The sequence below is a fragment of the Astatotilapia calliptera genome, chromosome 10, assembly GCF_900246225.1.
Source record: "Astatotilapia calliptera chromosome 10, fAstCal1.2, whole genome shotgun sequence".
Taxonomy (NCBI): domain Eukaryota; kingdom Metazoa; phylum Chordata; class Actinopteri; order Cichliformes; family Cichlidae; genus Astatotilapia; species Astatotilapia calliptera.
Window position 1 is genome coordinate 14506941 of NC_039311.1, and position 14282 is coordinate 14521222.

The 14282-nt window shown below is 41.1% G+C and overlaps 1 protein-coding gene across 11 annotated transcripts in view; it reads left to right on the forward strand.

The window, feature by feature from the left end:
- Positions 1-14282, forward strand: part of LOC113031125 (neurexin-2-like) — a 128164-nt gene that overhangs the window by 27598 nt on the left and 86284 nt on the right. For 7 of the 11 annotated variants that reach the window (XM_026183030.1, XM_026183034.1, XM_026183022.1 and 4 more), the window contains exons 4-6: positions 5183-5212; positions 5452-5463; positions 9889-10190. In XM_026183030.1, coding sequence (XP_026038815.1) covers positions 5183-5212; positions 5452-5463; positions 9889-10190 — 344 coding nt within the window. The remainder of the gene's footprint in view (positions 1-5182; positions 5213-5451; positions 5464-9888; positions 10191-14282) is intronic. The other 4 variants (XM_026183025.1, XM_026183026.1, XM_026183033.1 and 1 more) reach the window with 1 other exon arrangement.

Consider the following 14282-nt stretch of genomic DNA (forward strand, 5'->3'; position numbering starts at 1 on the left):
ATGCTTTGCTTTAATATTTATACATTCTATGTTTTCCTCTCCTGGCAGTGCATATATATCTCAAGAAAGCTGCTCTGAGGTTTATTAAGTCTTATATGCCATATATCTCTAAGGTAAATAAGTGTGTTTATCTCTAAAATGATGCCATTTTAGAGTTGAATGTACTCTGGCACTGATCGCCACGCCCTTAACGTTAATACATTTTGATAATGCTTGAAATGTATTTTTTGCATAGGTGCCTTTTTTTCTTAGAAGAGACACTTGTCTCTGAATTGCCAGCATTTTCAGTCACCGTAATCAAACAGGACTGATTTCTAATGAGGTGCACATGCTGAACGGAAATGAGGATTGAGAGCCGCTAGGAAGATTTGTTTAGTTGGTATCCGAGTGAGACATCCATCTCCCCGGTAGGAACTGCTGGTTCTGGTGAAAGGACAGTCCAACAGACTCAGGACACCAGCACAAGGTGTGCCGGACTGTTGCACATGATAAATCAGTGTTACCGACTCGAGATGTGCACCTGTACACACCTACTCTCTCAAGTCCTGCTTGCGGCGCTTACATTCGGAGTATGACAGCAAAGATAAAAATGACATTTTCTTCATCTGCAGTCTTCTCATACGCCTGTGTTGATTAAATATACATGGTGTATCTGGGTATATTATTAGATGCAGTATTTATATGATACATGATTTGTTACTGATTCTCTCAGTGCAGGATTTCAAACTTATGCGGCTCTTGGTTTGTACTTTTCACCAACAGTTAAAACAGGATTCATCGCTGCACAATTTGCAGAAGCGAGCATTAATCATTGTTAATATTAGCAAAGATGGCATGGCTCTGCTCACAGCAAGCAGGCACGCATTATTAAATGACATGCTGCAAAGAGAGCACATCAGAGTGTTTATTGGATTAAAGCTTGACATGGAGACAATCCCCAAATGCAGAATGCATGAAAACAACAATGACGGGGGGAAGAAAAGAAATACTGACCAGATGCTTTTTTAAAAATTTCCTTCATATCACTCATACACTATTCTGCAGCAAATCTCTACCCTGCTGGCCTTGCATCAACAGAAATAGACTAATCTATGCATTATCTAAATTGCCTTCCCCCTACCCCAGAGATGACAAAAATGGTACGCTACATGCTATATTTGGTCTTGGCTGTGTTTTAACTGGTGCAGGAATTAGCCTTATTTGTGTGAGGAATGCTTTAAGCCAGCAAAAATCTTTTGGCACAGCAGGTGAGTCGTCCGAGTTGTTCATCTACAGTATGCTGCACGTGGGCCTCCCATCGATCCGTGCGGACAAAGGCCATAGTGGGGCATGCTTAGATGCCAAGAGAGTGCAGCATCCCAAAAAAAAAATCAGGTCTGTGAACAAGAGATAAGAATAGCCACCTCACAAGGTGCAGCAAAATCAGTCAAACATATAGGGGAACCTTACGCAACACGCACTGCCATGTGCAAACACACTATCATTGTGTTATTTCCTCTTCAGATTTTCAGTTGTAAGCACAGAGTAATGACGCACTGAGAGCTTCTGGGATGATAAGGCAAGCGTCAAAATCTTCGAAAGAAAGGACACGAGCGGTCCTGGTGGGTTTTGCATCTCTTCAGCAGCACTGACCTTGGTCTAATCCCTCATTACAACAGGCTTCATAATGCTGTACTTTTCATGCAAAAACAAATTTAGCAAATGCTAATCCTCGTGAAATGGTTCTTTCTTCGTAGTTGCTTGCTAATTAATGTCACAGTAATGACTGAGAGGTCCTTCAACATCTGCATTTGTTTTTTCATTATACTTCTTTAATTAAACTTACAAAGGTAGCCTTGCTTACCTTGTTAGAATCATTTCCAGAGTTAATCGCGTTATAAATGATTCAGAGAAATAAAACTATTATGTTTTTTGTTTTGTGTTTTTTTGGCAGTCCCACTAACATAAATTCAGCTCTTTTCATATGCTAAAATGTTTCAAAATCATGCTAGTTTCTCTCAGCCTTATATATTTAATATAAAACATATATATGTACATATTTAAATTATAATGTGCTTTTACAAGTGGGAAAAAAAAAATCTATGAAAAGAATCCAGAGCTGAAGTGTTGGAGGAGGGGAGTGAGGGGAGTTAGCGGTCTAAAGGTCAGCAGCAGTGCACACGGAATAGCCTGTTAATACAACGTTTTCGGAAGCACCAGGCCTTCCTTCTGTAGCAGTGTTTGTTCGCATGTTTTTAGGTGCGCTCTTTAAACTTTTGCTGGGTATATTTGCACATGAAATCGCACAGGTCAAAAAACTTCACCTGCTCCAGGAATCTGTGGATTCAAAAACCCTCGTCATTCACCGACTGAATTACTTATTTTCAGCCAGCTCTAACTGGGATGTTGCCAGAGGTGCATTATTCTTGAGTGCTTGAAAACACAAAGAGTTGTTCTGCAGCAGCTTTCCTGGTTGTATGTTTTCAGTATCATAGATTTACTCGAGGTCAGGAGGTGCAGATGTTAAGGTGTGTGTAAGCACATAAAAAAAAAACAACAAAAAAAAAACGTGACTAGTAAACTATTGACGTAGAAAATCGCACGCTATTGTAGAGTATTGTGACCAATACCATCACATCACAAGGTAAATGAGTTGATTTCAGAGTACTTTTTACAACAGCAATAACAAAAAACTCCACCTTTTTTGTATAATGAGGTCAAGTTAAAAGTATCCTAATAGTAGCATTTTAATAAAGTGATATTCAGTCGCTTGGTTTCTTATTTTATAGCCTACTTTCCAGTGTATAGCTTACTGGTAGGAAGGATAGTTTATATCCATACAGGCTTTCCCTTCTAAAGGGTATTAGCCAGTTATCTCTGCATTTTCACACACTGAGATTTGGATGTAAGGCACAGCCAAGCAGGATGCACGTATTCGATGGGTGGCTGCCTTTGTACAAGGGAAGCAATGGCACCACTCCTAATCCCCTTATAACTCAACTCCTAGGAAATGCATATATTCTCAAAGATTATGATGTTGACTTGGGTATTTCTGTTCTGGTCAACAACATTCATTCATCTTACTCACGGGTGCGAGTCAGTTTTGCTTGACCCAGAGCTCAACAACAAGTAAGTGAGTCAAAATTTGCTTCCGTCAAAGCCTTTTTCCTCATCTTCATATAAGTGAAAGACAGATATTTGCCAGCTTTGGCTTTTCTACTGCATTTGCTTATTATTTGGATGAAGGGAACCTTATTCATGTCCGTGAGGACCAAAGGCAAAAGCATGGAAAGAGGATTTTTATTCTTCCCGCTATGTGAGCCAGTGGTGGCTTACAACAACAGTGTCTTTGTTACAGTTAATGGCACTGTATGCAAGCCTCCTTTGTAGCCCCTTGAAGCTGATGCCGTGGCTCATCTATGCTGTGTGACGCTCATAGCAGAATGATAGGCAGAGGATAGAGGCAGACGGGATCTTAATCTAGTCACATCTTAGTACTGCTTTTGAGTATGAGATCACCTTAGGGGTGATGAGGGTAAGAAGAGGTGACATCATTTATGTATATGTACGTTGGCCTGTCATGTGCAGTGCACAGCCGCAGTGGGGGTGCACACAGCAGTGCTTTGTCTGCTCTGCAGGGCTGCTGGTGAATCCTGTCTAAGCAGAGGCTCAGTCACTGGCTTTGCAGTGGCACACTGTATCAAAAGCCTACGTGTTGGCAGGCAAGGACCTTCCCAGGGGTAATCATGTCCATTCCACACCATGAGTTGCAGCATTAACAAGATTGTTGAGTGGGACATGCGACGAGATTTGTGCAAGAGCAACCTGCCCTCTTCATAAGGTTTTACCTAATGACTGAAATGGGGCTGGAATAGTGAGTAAGACTTGCTGTACAAGGGTCTTAGAGTGCTGATGCACTGATGAGAGGTGTTTGTGTCGGCTCACACAGTGGGGCTCATGTGCTCAGCAGAAGTGTTGCATTGTGTCAGCCCCAACTCTTTGATATCGGGAAAAGCAGGAGAGCTAGGCTACGCCATGCAATTTCTGCCTGACCTACTGAGATGTTTGTCTGTGTTTCGCTGTCAGTATATAGCACACGATGCATTGAGAGATTTAAGCTGGTTGAAACTGGATCAACCTTTGATGAGCAGTGCACGCAGGCTAACCTGCAGGGTTTTGACTGCAGTGTCACTCACAACAAGCACGTGACACGAAAACAATGTTTGTTCTCAATATTTGCTTTTAGAAGGCATTTCCATGCAGTATTTATGAGTACTATAATATGATCTCATGAAGTAAACTAACTGTTAATCAGTGCAATTAGCTCATATGTTCAGCACAGTAGCCAGTGCATTCAGGCTAACCCCTTTGCCCTGCCATATGCCATAATATGGAGGCGTGATGTGGCATTTTTGTCTTTGGCTGACAAATTAGAAGATGGTTAATATTTAGTGAGGCTTTACCGGAGTGCAGCATTGCTTTTTTCTTTGGAATTAAAAGGTTACGTGTGACAGCCTTAGATGTATTGGTGTTTATATTATTACATTAGGGCACAGACTTCAGGCTCCACTGTCAAACCCCGCTGCATTAGATGGTAAATCGTGAGAATAAAAATATGAATGAGAGTCGCTAAAGATTTAAAGGATAGGGAATGGTGCTTCGTCTGTCCTTTTATGAAATGGTGCCATCTGAAAGGTTAAATAGGCTCATCTGGGTTGGCTGAGCACTTACATGCCAAATACTCGTGTGGAGAAGTGGAGATCAGGAGATAGAAAGATCACAGAAATCCATGAACTAGCATTACCGCGGGTGATTTCTTTCTTCTTCTTTTTTTTTTAAACATTTAGTCTTTACAGTCAAAGCAGTTTTATGTATAGCTGGTACATCTCAAACGCTGTCTGCATCAAATAAACATACAATATGTGTTCCATTAGAAAAAAGCATCTATGAGAGCAACTACCTGCGAGGGTTGCACCTGTCAAGATGTTTTTTTCTCTCCTTGCCTTCCCTTTCCTCCCTTGAGATGTTTGTCTGTTTTTAGTTTGATTTCCCCTTTATATTTTAATTTGAACTTTGACATCCGTACCTTCCCCAGGATGTCTGTCACAAACTGCAGTCCAACATTGTGACAATGCTTTTGTTCTCCCGAACCTCTTTATGAACTTCCTGTTTTCGTATCCTTTTTTCTGTTCTTTCCCTCAAGGTCTGGCGCACCTGATGTTAAACCGCCAAGGTATGGGGTCTATTGGTTTGCTTTTCCTTCCCAACCACCTGATCACATTTCCCTTCCCCTGAAATCATTTTAGTTAACTGTGCTGCACTAATATTTCCTCTCCTCTTTTGTCATATACTTGCCTATTCGTTTTTTGCTTCCTCTCATGTTATGCTCACTATTCATAACAATTTTTGTCCGTCAAACCCTTGTCCTGACCACTGACTGAGCTACTGGAACATCACCTTTGACCTCTGCAGTTATTCGCCAAGGTAATGCATTTATGCTCATTTGGTTTCATGGTGTTTTCAAAGGAAACAGGTGTCAGTAATAACAAAAAAATACATTTATATATATAAAGGTATCTCATCTTACAAATGTGAAGGTCTGCAGAGAAGGGAGTTTATTTATGTAGGTGTTTAGACAGACATATTATGTGAGGACTTAGTTTGCCTTTATTTTCATTCTTAAGGTTGTTGTGTGCATAATTGAATTTTCTTTCTGTTGCACTGATGTCTCAGACGTGTTATCACTGGGTTGTAGATCAGTGGGAGATTTTAAAACAAAACAAAACATTGTTGGAAGGTTGTGGGATTTTTTTTTCCTAATGGAGGATATTTTTTCAGGGAGAGGTACCACTGTGGTCCTCTGGTTGGAAAATAAAAAAAGCAGTAACATTGTGTCATGCCTATGTGAACAAATAACAATTATACCAGCTCATTTACAGGTGATGAAAATACTGAATATAATTGTATGATTTTAAAACTGAATTAAAATAAAGCGTAAAACATTTTCTGCAAGGCATACTTGGAATATAGGCACTTTGAAAAAGGGTGGATGTACTCTGCTGTGGTGAGGCTTTTGCATTTCCTCCACACGCTGTGAGATTTAGATAAACTTCATCATCCTGTCTCCATGGAGATCAGTGTTGTCTATAACGTACTTGGCTTTTCTGACCCCCTCATGTTGACCACACAGTATTTTCCACTGTCCCAGTTCCTCGGGAAAAATTGCTCATCTGACCAGAAAGAACAGTGGTGTCGGGTTATCATCGCAGCTTCTGTACTAATGATTTTTTATTTTCAACCCAATTATCCTTGATTATGAATAATGTGCAGCCGTGAACTGAAATAGCTGCGTATGTCATCTTTCACTCTCCCGCTCGGTGAAGATGGAATAAAAGAGGGTGTGGCAGCATCCGCATTTTGTCACGCATATGTGAACAAATAACAATTATACCAAGATCATTTACAGGAGATGAGAATGCTTCACAGAATGAGGTTTTTCACCATATATAAATGATGCAGATTGAAGCCGAGCATGACTGTGACATTACAGATTAGGGTCTAAATCTTTTTGGTAGCCACTAGTAGCAATTAGTCTTTATAAGACCAAAAACATAATGTTCAGTTTAAGCTTGTGCTGTAATCAATGGATATTCTGACAGAACAGTGTGGGTGAATATACTGTACGCCACTACGTCCTCAATCGTACAAAGATTAATCATCTCTGCTGTATTAGAAAAATGCTGTTATATAAAGCATATAGTACATCATACAGTAAGTGTGTCCTGAAGCCAACCACAGTGCGATTTGTCATGAAATGAAGCCTAAACGTAATTGTTCAATTTCACGCATTTAAATGAAGAAGAAGTTGGTAATTGATTGTGGAATCGAGATTTGCAGAAATAACCCTCAATGCTCAAGCAAAGCACAGTTACAGCTGCAACACAGAGCGCTGCACGTCTGACCTCATGGGATATACATGAGACATCAGCGCTTTATTCAACCATCTCATGTTATAACAAACATTTGTTATTAACTGTGTTCCACCTTCAGCCCCGGGGCGCATACTTGAGCGAGCGCTCTCAGACTTAGTCTCTATTTGTTTTGCCACAAATATGCAGACTTCTGGAAATTGAGAAGCGGCAGCTTGTGAATATTTCACTCCCACACTCCTTCGCCAGCGTGTGCACCCAGATGAGATTATTCAGGCACAGGTGTAGCTTGATGACCACCTACAGAGCTACACACCAGTGGTCAGCTGCTGCCCCACAGCCTGCTCGCACTCTGCCTGATAACCCAGTCCCCGCCTCTGAGCCACAGACAAACGTTACCAGCTGCATCTGTGCCCCCGGCTTTGCATCATTTTGAAATTAATCTGCTGTAAACCTTAATATTAATGAGCAGCGTGAGTGGTGGAATTTGTCTAATAGTAACAGTCTTCTCACCTGGTGGCTGAACCCTTTTTCTCACCTCATGGTATGGCCATCAGGAGCTTACGTATAGCTCCCAGCAGCAGAATTATAAATAAATCTTACACTGACTGTCTTAGAGTTATCCGGTGTTATAGTAACATCCAGGATGCTTTCGCTCTCCATATTTTGTAGCTGCACGCTTCATTGGATTGGCCATGAGCAGTGTCCTTCTAGAAGGACTCGCTTGTATTTGTATCCTGAATTTAGAGGGAATTTATTTCAAAACCTTGGGCTGCAAGTAGATTGAATGGTGTATAGTAAGACGGGAGTGGGGGCAAGGTGGCGCGTGCCACAATGAGATGAGAAGCAGGAGAGGCATGTAGAGATTGTCGGTGCTGCTGTTATTTTCTGCTGAGCCTCCTTTTTTCATTGATGTGTTTCCATTTACATCGAGACGTGGTTCAGCACAGTGGTCTTATAGCTGAATCCAAGAGGGTGGACGGCCCATCCACCCCCTCACTCTCCGACGCCCCACCCTCGTATAGCTATAACATGCATAAAGTGCTAAACTGCTCCAGCAGCATCTTTTAGCTGGCGTACTGACTGCAGCTAGGGTCTTTGAAGATTTTTCTTCGGAGTTAGTGCCAAAGTCTGTCTGGTGTCAGACAAAACAAAGCTACTATTTCTTTTTTTCTTGTTCCTTTTTTCTTTTCTTTTTTTACAGAGTGGTAAACATTATTGCTGCAGACAGTAGGACACCTTCTAGGAGAGCTGAAAAGCAGAGCTATAGGCCGTCTACCCCTCCCATTTCAAGAAAGACCTTCAAGACAGATTCAGGGTCATGCTGGGGACATCTTCATCACAGAATGACAGGAAGCCTATTAGGCAGATTGCGTTCTGTAGAATGTGCACAGCTTAGATGCAAATCTTCTTGTCATTAAGGTTTATCTCTTATGATAAATCCTTCTGTATTTAGAATGAAAAATGACACAAAGGCACTTTTAGTTCAAGTGCTATAATTTCCCTGTAGTTGTAACTGTCACTATTGGCTCCACTTGGTTCTACTTTACACCTTAAACGTCAGCCAAATGAGGAAGTTTGCATTCATGCTCCGCGCCAGTAGCTCAACGAGTAGCTGTGTGCTCAAGAGTTGAGCGACTACACTGCACAAACAATACAGACTAACAGGACTGCTCATCCTGCAGCCTTAAATTGGCCCCTGAGTACCAAAGCTGACATTTGCTGTGCAAACAAACAAGCATCAACTAAAGGGTCAGCTTATCCTTCTAGCTTGAAACAGCTTGCTTAGTAGCTCATAAAGAGCAAAGGACAGCAGCAGTACTATGTGTTGTAAAGTTGTTAGTGTTACTCCCTGTGTCAAAGCAAAACTTTGGTTCAATATCAGAAAAACTAAACTTAAAATTTGATGGTTAAAGGTTGTGCGTGCGCGGAAGGCCTTCGTGAATTATGAAGCGAAACAAAATTCAGTGATTCTTTCTAATTTCGTGTGCAGTAGGGCTGCCTGTGAGGTCGTGAATTGAGAAAAAAAATAAAAAAATAAAAAAACAAACTCAAAACTGTCACCTTGTGGAAGGTGTATTAGCAGCATAACTGTTGAATGAGCTGTAAGCTGTCAAGAATGATTTATTATTGACGTGCCGTGTGATGTTTGCCATCAAGGATACATTGATGGGGTTGCTTGAGAAAAATTGCTAACATGTGGAATTCTAAGAAACATTGACAAATACAAAAACAACATCTTTAATCAAGCTCCATCTGCTTCCCTCTGAACAGTTGGTGAAGTTCCCTTCTGTATATTTCACTGTGTGCATTACCTAGCGGACATTCCCTGGAATGTGAGTGTGAATTAAATGTTTAGCCAAGCCTTACACGTTGATATTGGCATTTAAAAAAAAACCCTGCTGAATAAAGGATAAAGCGGCTGTCGTTGTATAATAATTTTTTTTAGCAAATTCTTCTCAAATGATGGTAAAAAGTGCACACGTCTTGATCAGGACCTTTCTCAGCTGAGGATGTGGTGTAATGCTGTAGCTCTAGTGTGTTTTTATGTCGGTCTTATGAAAGATGAATACAATTCATTAGGCTTTGACTACAATGAAAGTACTTGTCAGTAAGGATCACTTCATAGCTGCCTTTTTTTCCCTACATATGTTAATAAAAAGAAAAAGACATAAAGACTTATACTTTACTATGGAAACAGCACGCTGAAAATGTACACTTGTTCATCTGACTGTACAGTGACTTTGTAACGTTTCAATAGCTTTACAAAATACACACATGGTCTGTTCAAGTGGGTCTTAGTGAAATGTTTCCGAAGCAATACGGCACGCTGCATTTTCCGCTCATTTTAGCCTCTAATATCACCCACCAAGCCTCCTCTATTTTAGCAAACTAAAGTAGTGAATGCACCCAGTAGATAAGTAAAGGTTAAGCTGGATGAGAGGAACAATTATCTAAGCTGTTTCTCTTTGACTCTCAGGGCAGGAGGAGTCAGTGGCCACCTTTAAAGGCAATGAGTTCTTCAGCTACAACCTATCCCAGACTCCCATTCAGAGTAACCTGGACGAGATCACGCTGTCCTTCCGGACGCTGCAGAGGAACGCCTTGCTGCTTCACACGGGGAAATCAGCTGACTATGTCAACCTGTCTCTGAGGAATGGCGCTCTGTGGCTGGTCATCAACCTGGGCTCTGGCGCTTTTGAAGCCCTGGTGGAACCAACCAGTGGGAGGTTTAATGACAATATATGGCATGATGTTCGTGTGACGCGCAACCTCCGTCAGGTGTGTATACATCCATTACTTATGATTTTGTATTCTGCTTAAGAAAGTTGCAGTTTTTTGTAAAATGTGTAGATTGTATTTACGCAGAAGTCAATATAATTGCAGTCTGCAAGCGATCTGTGTGAGATAATGAGAAATCAGTCACTGTACACAGTATTGTAACAGTATTTAAAGTGTATCTTTCAGCTTATTAATATAAAAAAGATTTGGATCTGATTCTTATGAGCTGCAGGAAATGGCAGTCCTTTGCAAATAGAGTTTAGATAGGCTGCTATTAACCTCCGGCAGTGTGAACTGCCAGTAAACAAATACTGTGTTGGATTCTGTTGAATGCTTCTGCTGCCACATTCCCTATCCTGATATTGCAAGCGTCTATTAGGTCATTGCCCCTAGATTGCATTTCTAGAAATCACTCTTTTTCTTAATTCAGAGAATTGATTCCTTCTTGCACCCACAAGATTGTCATATATATACTTTTAATACCTTTTTTGTAATAAAAACTTAACTCATTATTCATCCTATTCATTCGTCCCACAGTAGTGATGATATCAGGAGCCTGTTCATTACCAACTCTTGAACGGAGAGTGCAAAAATATATTTTTTGCAGCTTTAGCCACTGATGTAACATTGCAGCAGTATATGGGGACTTGCGAGAGAAAGCAGTGCTTAAATAATGAATACAGCCAGTGCACGTGTCCAACCATGTACTGCTGTACCTATTGTACTCCAGCCAAGTACAACTCGGCCTTAAGGTTTCATATCATTAGCAGTCAGGACAAGGGACTGAATTCCCAGTCTAATTTACTGCAAGGATGTGTCCGTTACATTAAATGTTACCCCACTGGCATTCTTCTTTGACTGCATCATTCTGCTATTCTATTAGTCTCCTCATATAATACCTTACAGCTGCACTTTTTTTTGTATGGACACTGAATAAGTGGGAGTGAGTGTAATGTAAAGTGGTTGCTTGCAGGAACAAGCCCACACATAATTACTCATTTCTTTAGGTCTCACAAATTTACCTTTTTCTTTTCTTTTTTTTTGCATTGTCACCACTGCAACAACCTTGTGGCTCATAACTGCAGCAACAAACTGCAGAGAGACAAACTAGTGAAGAAGAAAAAAGATTCATAAGATGAGTATAATTAGGTGTTTAGGAGTCCTAATGACGAATGGAAATGCCCTTGAAGTGCTGACAGAAAATAAAGCAAGATTTGATTTTGGTCTGATTACCTTTTGATTGACAAGTAAGCGGCCTTACAGGGTTTCACAGTCAGAGCCACTCCTCGCTCGTCAATTCCTGTAAAAAAAAGAAGAAGAAAGAAACAGTATAATGACTGCAAAAGTGCTCATTTGGTGGTTGTAAACTTGTCAGCTGGAGACATTCCTCAGAGATTTTGTTCCATATTGACATGATAACAAGCTCATTTTGTCAGCTGCACATCCATGAGGCGAATCTCGCGTGCCAGCACGTCCCAAAGGTGCTCCGTTGGATTGAGATCTGCCGCCGTCGAGGCCATTTGAGTACAGTGAACTCAATGACATGTTTAAAAAAACAGTTTGAGATGATTTGAGCTTTGTGACATGGTGTATTTTCCTGCTGGGCATCAAATCAGAAGATGGGTACATTGTGGTCATAATGGGGTAGGCATGGTCAGCAACAATGCTCTGGTACAGCGGTCCCCAACCCCCGGGCCTCGGAGCGGTACCGGTCCATGAGTCGTTTGGTACCGGGCCGCGAGAGTTGAGGCTCAGGTGTGAAATGTATGGTTTTCAGGGTTTTTATCGGTTTTCAGCGTTATTTTGTTATCGTTTTTATCGTTAACTCGGTTTTCCTGGGTCTTTTCACATGTGTTATGAATAAATCTTCTTTTTTTCGGTACCGGTACTAGTTTTATTTTGTTGTATTTATCCGCGACACCTTAAAGGCCGGTCCGTGAAAATAATGTCGGGCATAAACCGGTCCGTGGCGCAAAAAAGGTTGGGGACCGCTGGTCTGGTAGGCTGTGGTGTTTAAATGATAGTACTAAAGGGGTAACAATGTGCCAAGAAAACATTCCTCATATCATTATACCACCAGCAGCCTGAACTATTGATACATGGCAGGATGGATCTATGTTTTCATGTTGTTTGTCTGATCCTACCATCTAAATGTTGCAGTAGACAGCAGACTCATCAGACTGGGCAAGATTTTTCCAATCTTCTATTGTCCACTTTTCTTGAGCTTTGTTTTCCTGTTCTTAGCTGAAAGCTAAGGCACAGGTGTGGTCGTCTTCTGCTGCTGTAGCCCTCTGCTTCAAGCTTTGGCATGCACTCAGAGTTGTTTTTTCTTTTTCTAATCCTTCTTGGTAAACCCAAGACACAAAAGTAGGTCCATTTCCTGACCAGCCCATCTGGCACCAACAGGCATGCTACATTCGGTCACTTAAACCACCTTTACTTCCCCATTCTGGTGCGCAGTTTGAACTTTAGCAGGTCATCTTGACCATGTCTACATGCCTGAATGCACTGAGTTGCTGCCATATGATTGGCTGCAACTTATTAACACTTGTTACTGTAGCCATTCATTGACGAGCAGATGAATGGCTGCGCCTAATGAAGTAGCAGTTCAGTGTATTTACACACAGAGCAGTGACAGATAATATAATGATCATTCACTCTCTTCTAGCTGTGTTTATGTTTATTTAGCTGTCAGTTATGTTTCTCCAGCTAATCTGTTATGTCTTCACTTTAAGCTAAGCGTAAGCTAAGAGTGCATCCACCCTAAATTGTGCTCTCACATATCTGACCAATATGCTCCAGTATGCTCTGTATTAGTCAGATACATTGGACAATGGCATTAATGTCGCTGTTACCATTATCTTAGCTAACTGAGTTCAGTACAATACTGAAACCCTAAGAAAGCTGAGCTTCTAAAGGGAAAGGCGGCGCTAGCTTTTCTGTTCCCCTGTAAATTTACTTGAACTATCACCAGACTAAATATATTCCCCAAGATGAGTGGGACTCATGCAGTGCATATAAATGTTAGATTTCTTTTCTAAAGAAGAACTCATTTTGTATCTAACCATCTCATCATCGCCAATATATTCTAAACCTGTCACGTTAACCTGCATATAAGCGTGCATCCTCCTCCACTTCTATTTCCTTAGCCTGGCTTCCAGAAGAGCGGCAAGCCGAATGCTTACAACGTCACTTATGCTTTCAGGCATGCATTTGATCCCTGTGTAAATTGCTTTCCCCTCAGATAAGTTAGCTCACTGACATGTAGATAGGAGGAACTGTAACTCCCACGAGAGTGCTGGTGGAAACATTTTATTAGATCCGGTGGTGCTTTTCACTCTAGAATTCCTCCTATTACTATCTCTCTCTCCATCTGCCTTTTGTGTAGTCTGTTTTGGGCAAACTCGTTGGTGCTCATTTTCTCTGCCTTTCAACCCTTGTTATCGATGCATCCACCTATTTACTGGCATGCTCAGAACACAGAACTCACTAACATGCTTGCTGATTATCTGTTGTTGTACCGCATGAATACTCTTTTGAAAACCTCCTGAGCTACACTGACAGTCATAAATATATATTACCATTTAATAAGCACTACATAACACCGGCGATGTCGAAATGCTGGCAAAATTAATGATAAAAGGTCAGCTTCAAAGTGTGGAGCCTGTATATTCTCCCAGTGTGTTCTTCTAATTAATAATGACCTAAATCAGTAATTACCTTTGAACGCACCGATCCCTCACCTCAGATATTCAAATGCCAGTAAAGTAGGTGGGTGTCACCACCATCTTAGACATCGGCCATGCTTCTGTAGACATTTTGGAGTGAACAAGAAAGCAAGATCAATCACTTCCCAGACATGAAACACATTTTTCTGAAATTTCTTCATGTGCAGTTTCATCAACCCTCAGTCAAGCCTTCTCATTGTCCAAGGTCCGAGGCAAAGATACTCAAGGCTTCAGTACCAGATAGATAGAAATCAATACCTGCCAGTAGCAGCAAATGGAAAGGCAGAACCTCATTTTATTGACCTGACGCCTAAACATACCATGCTGTCTCTCATCCTCTTATGATATTCATAAAAATAGACAC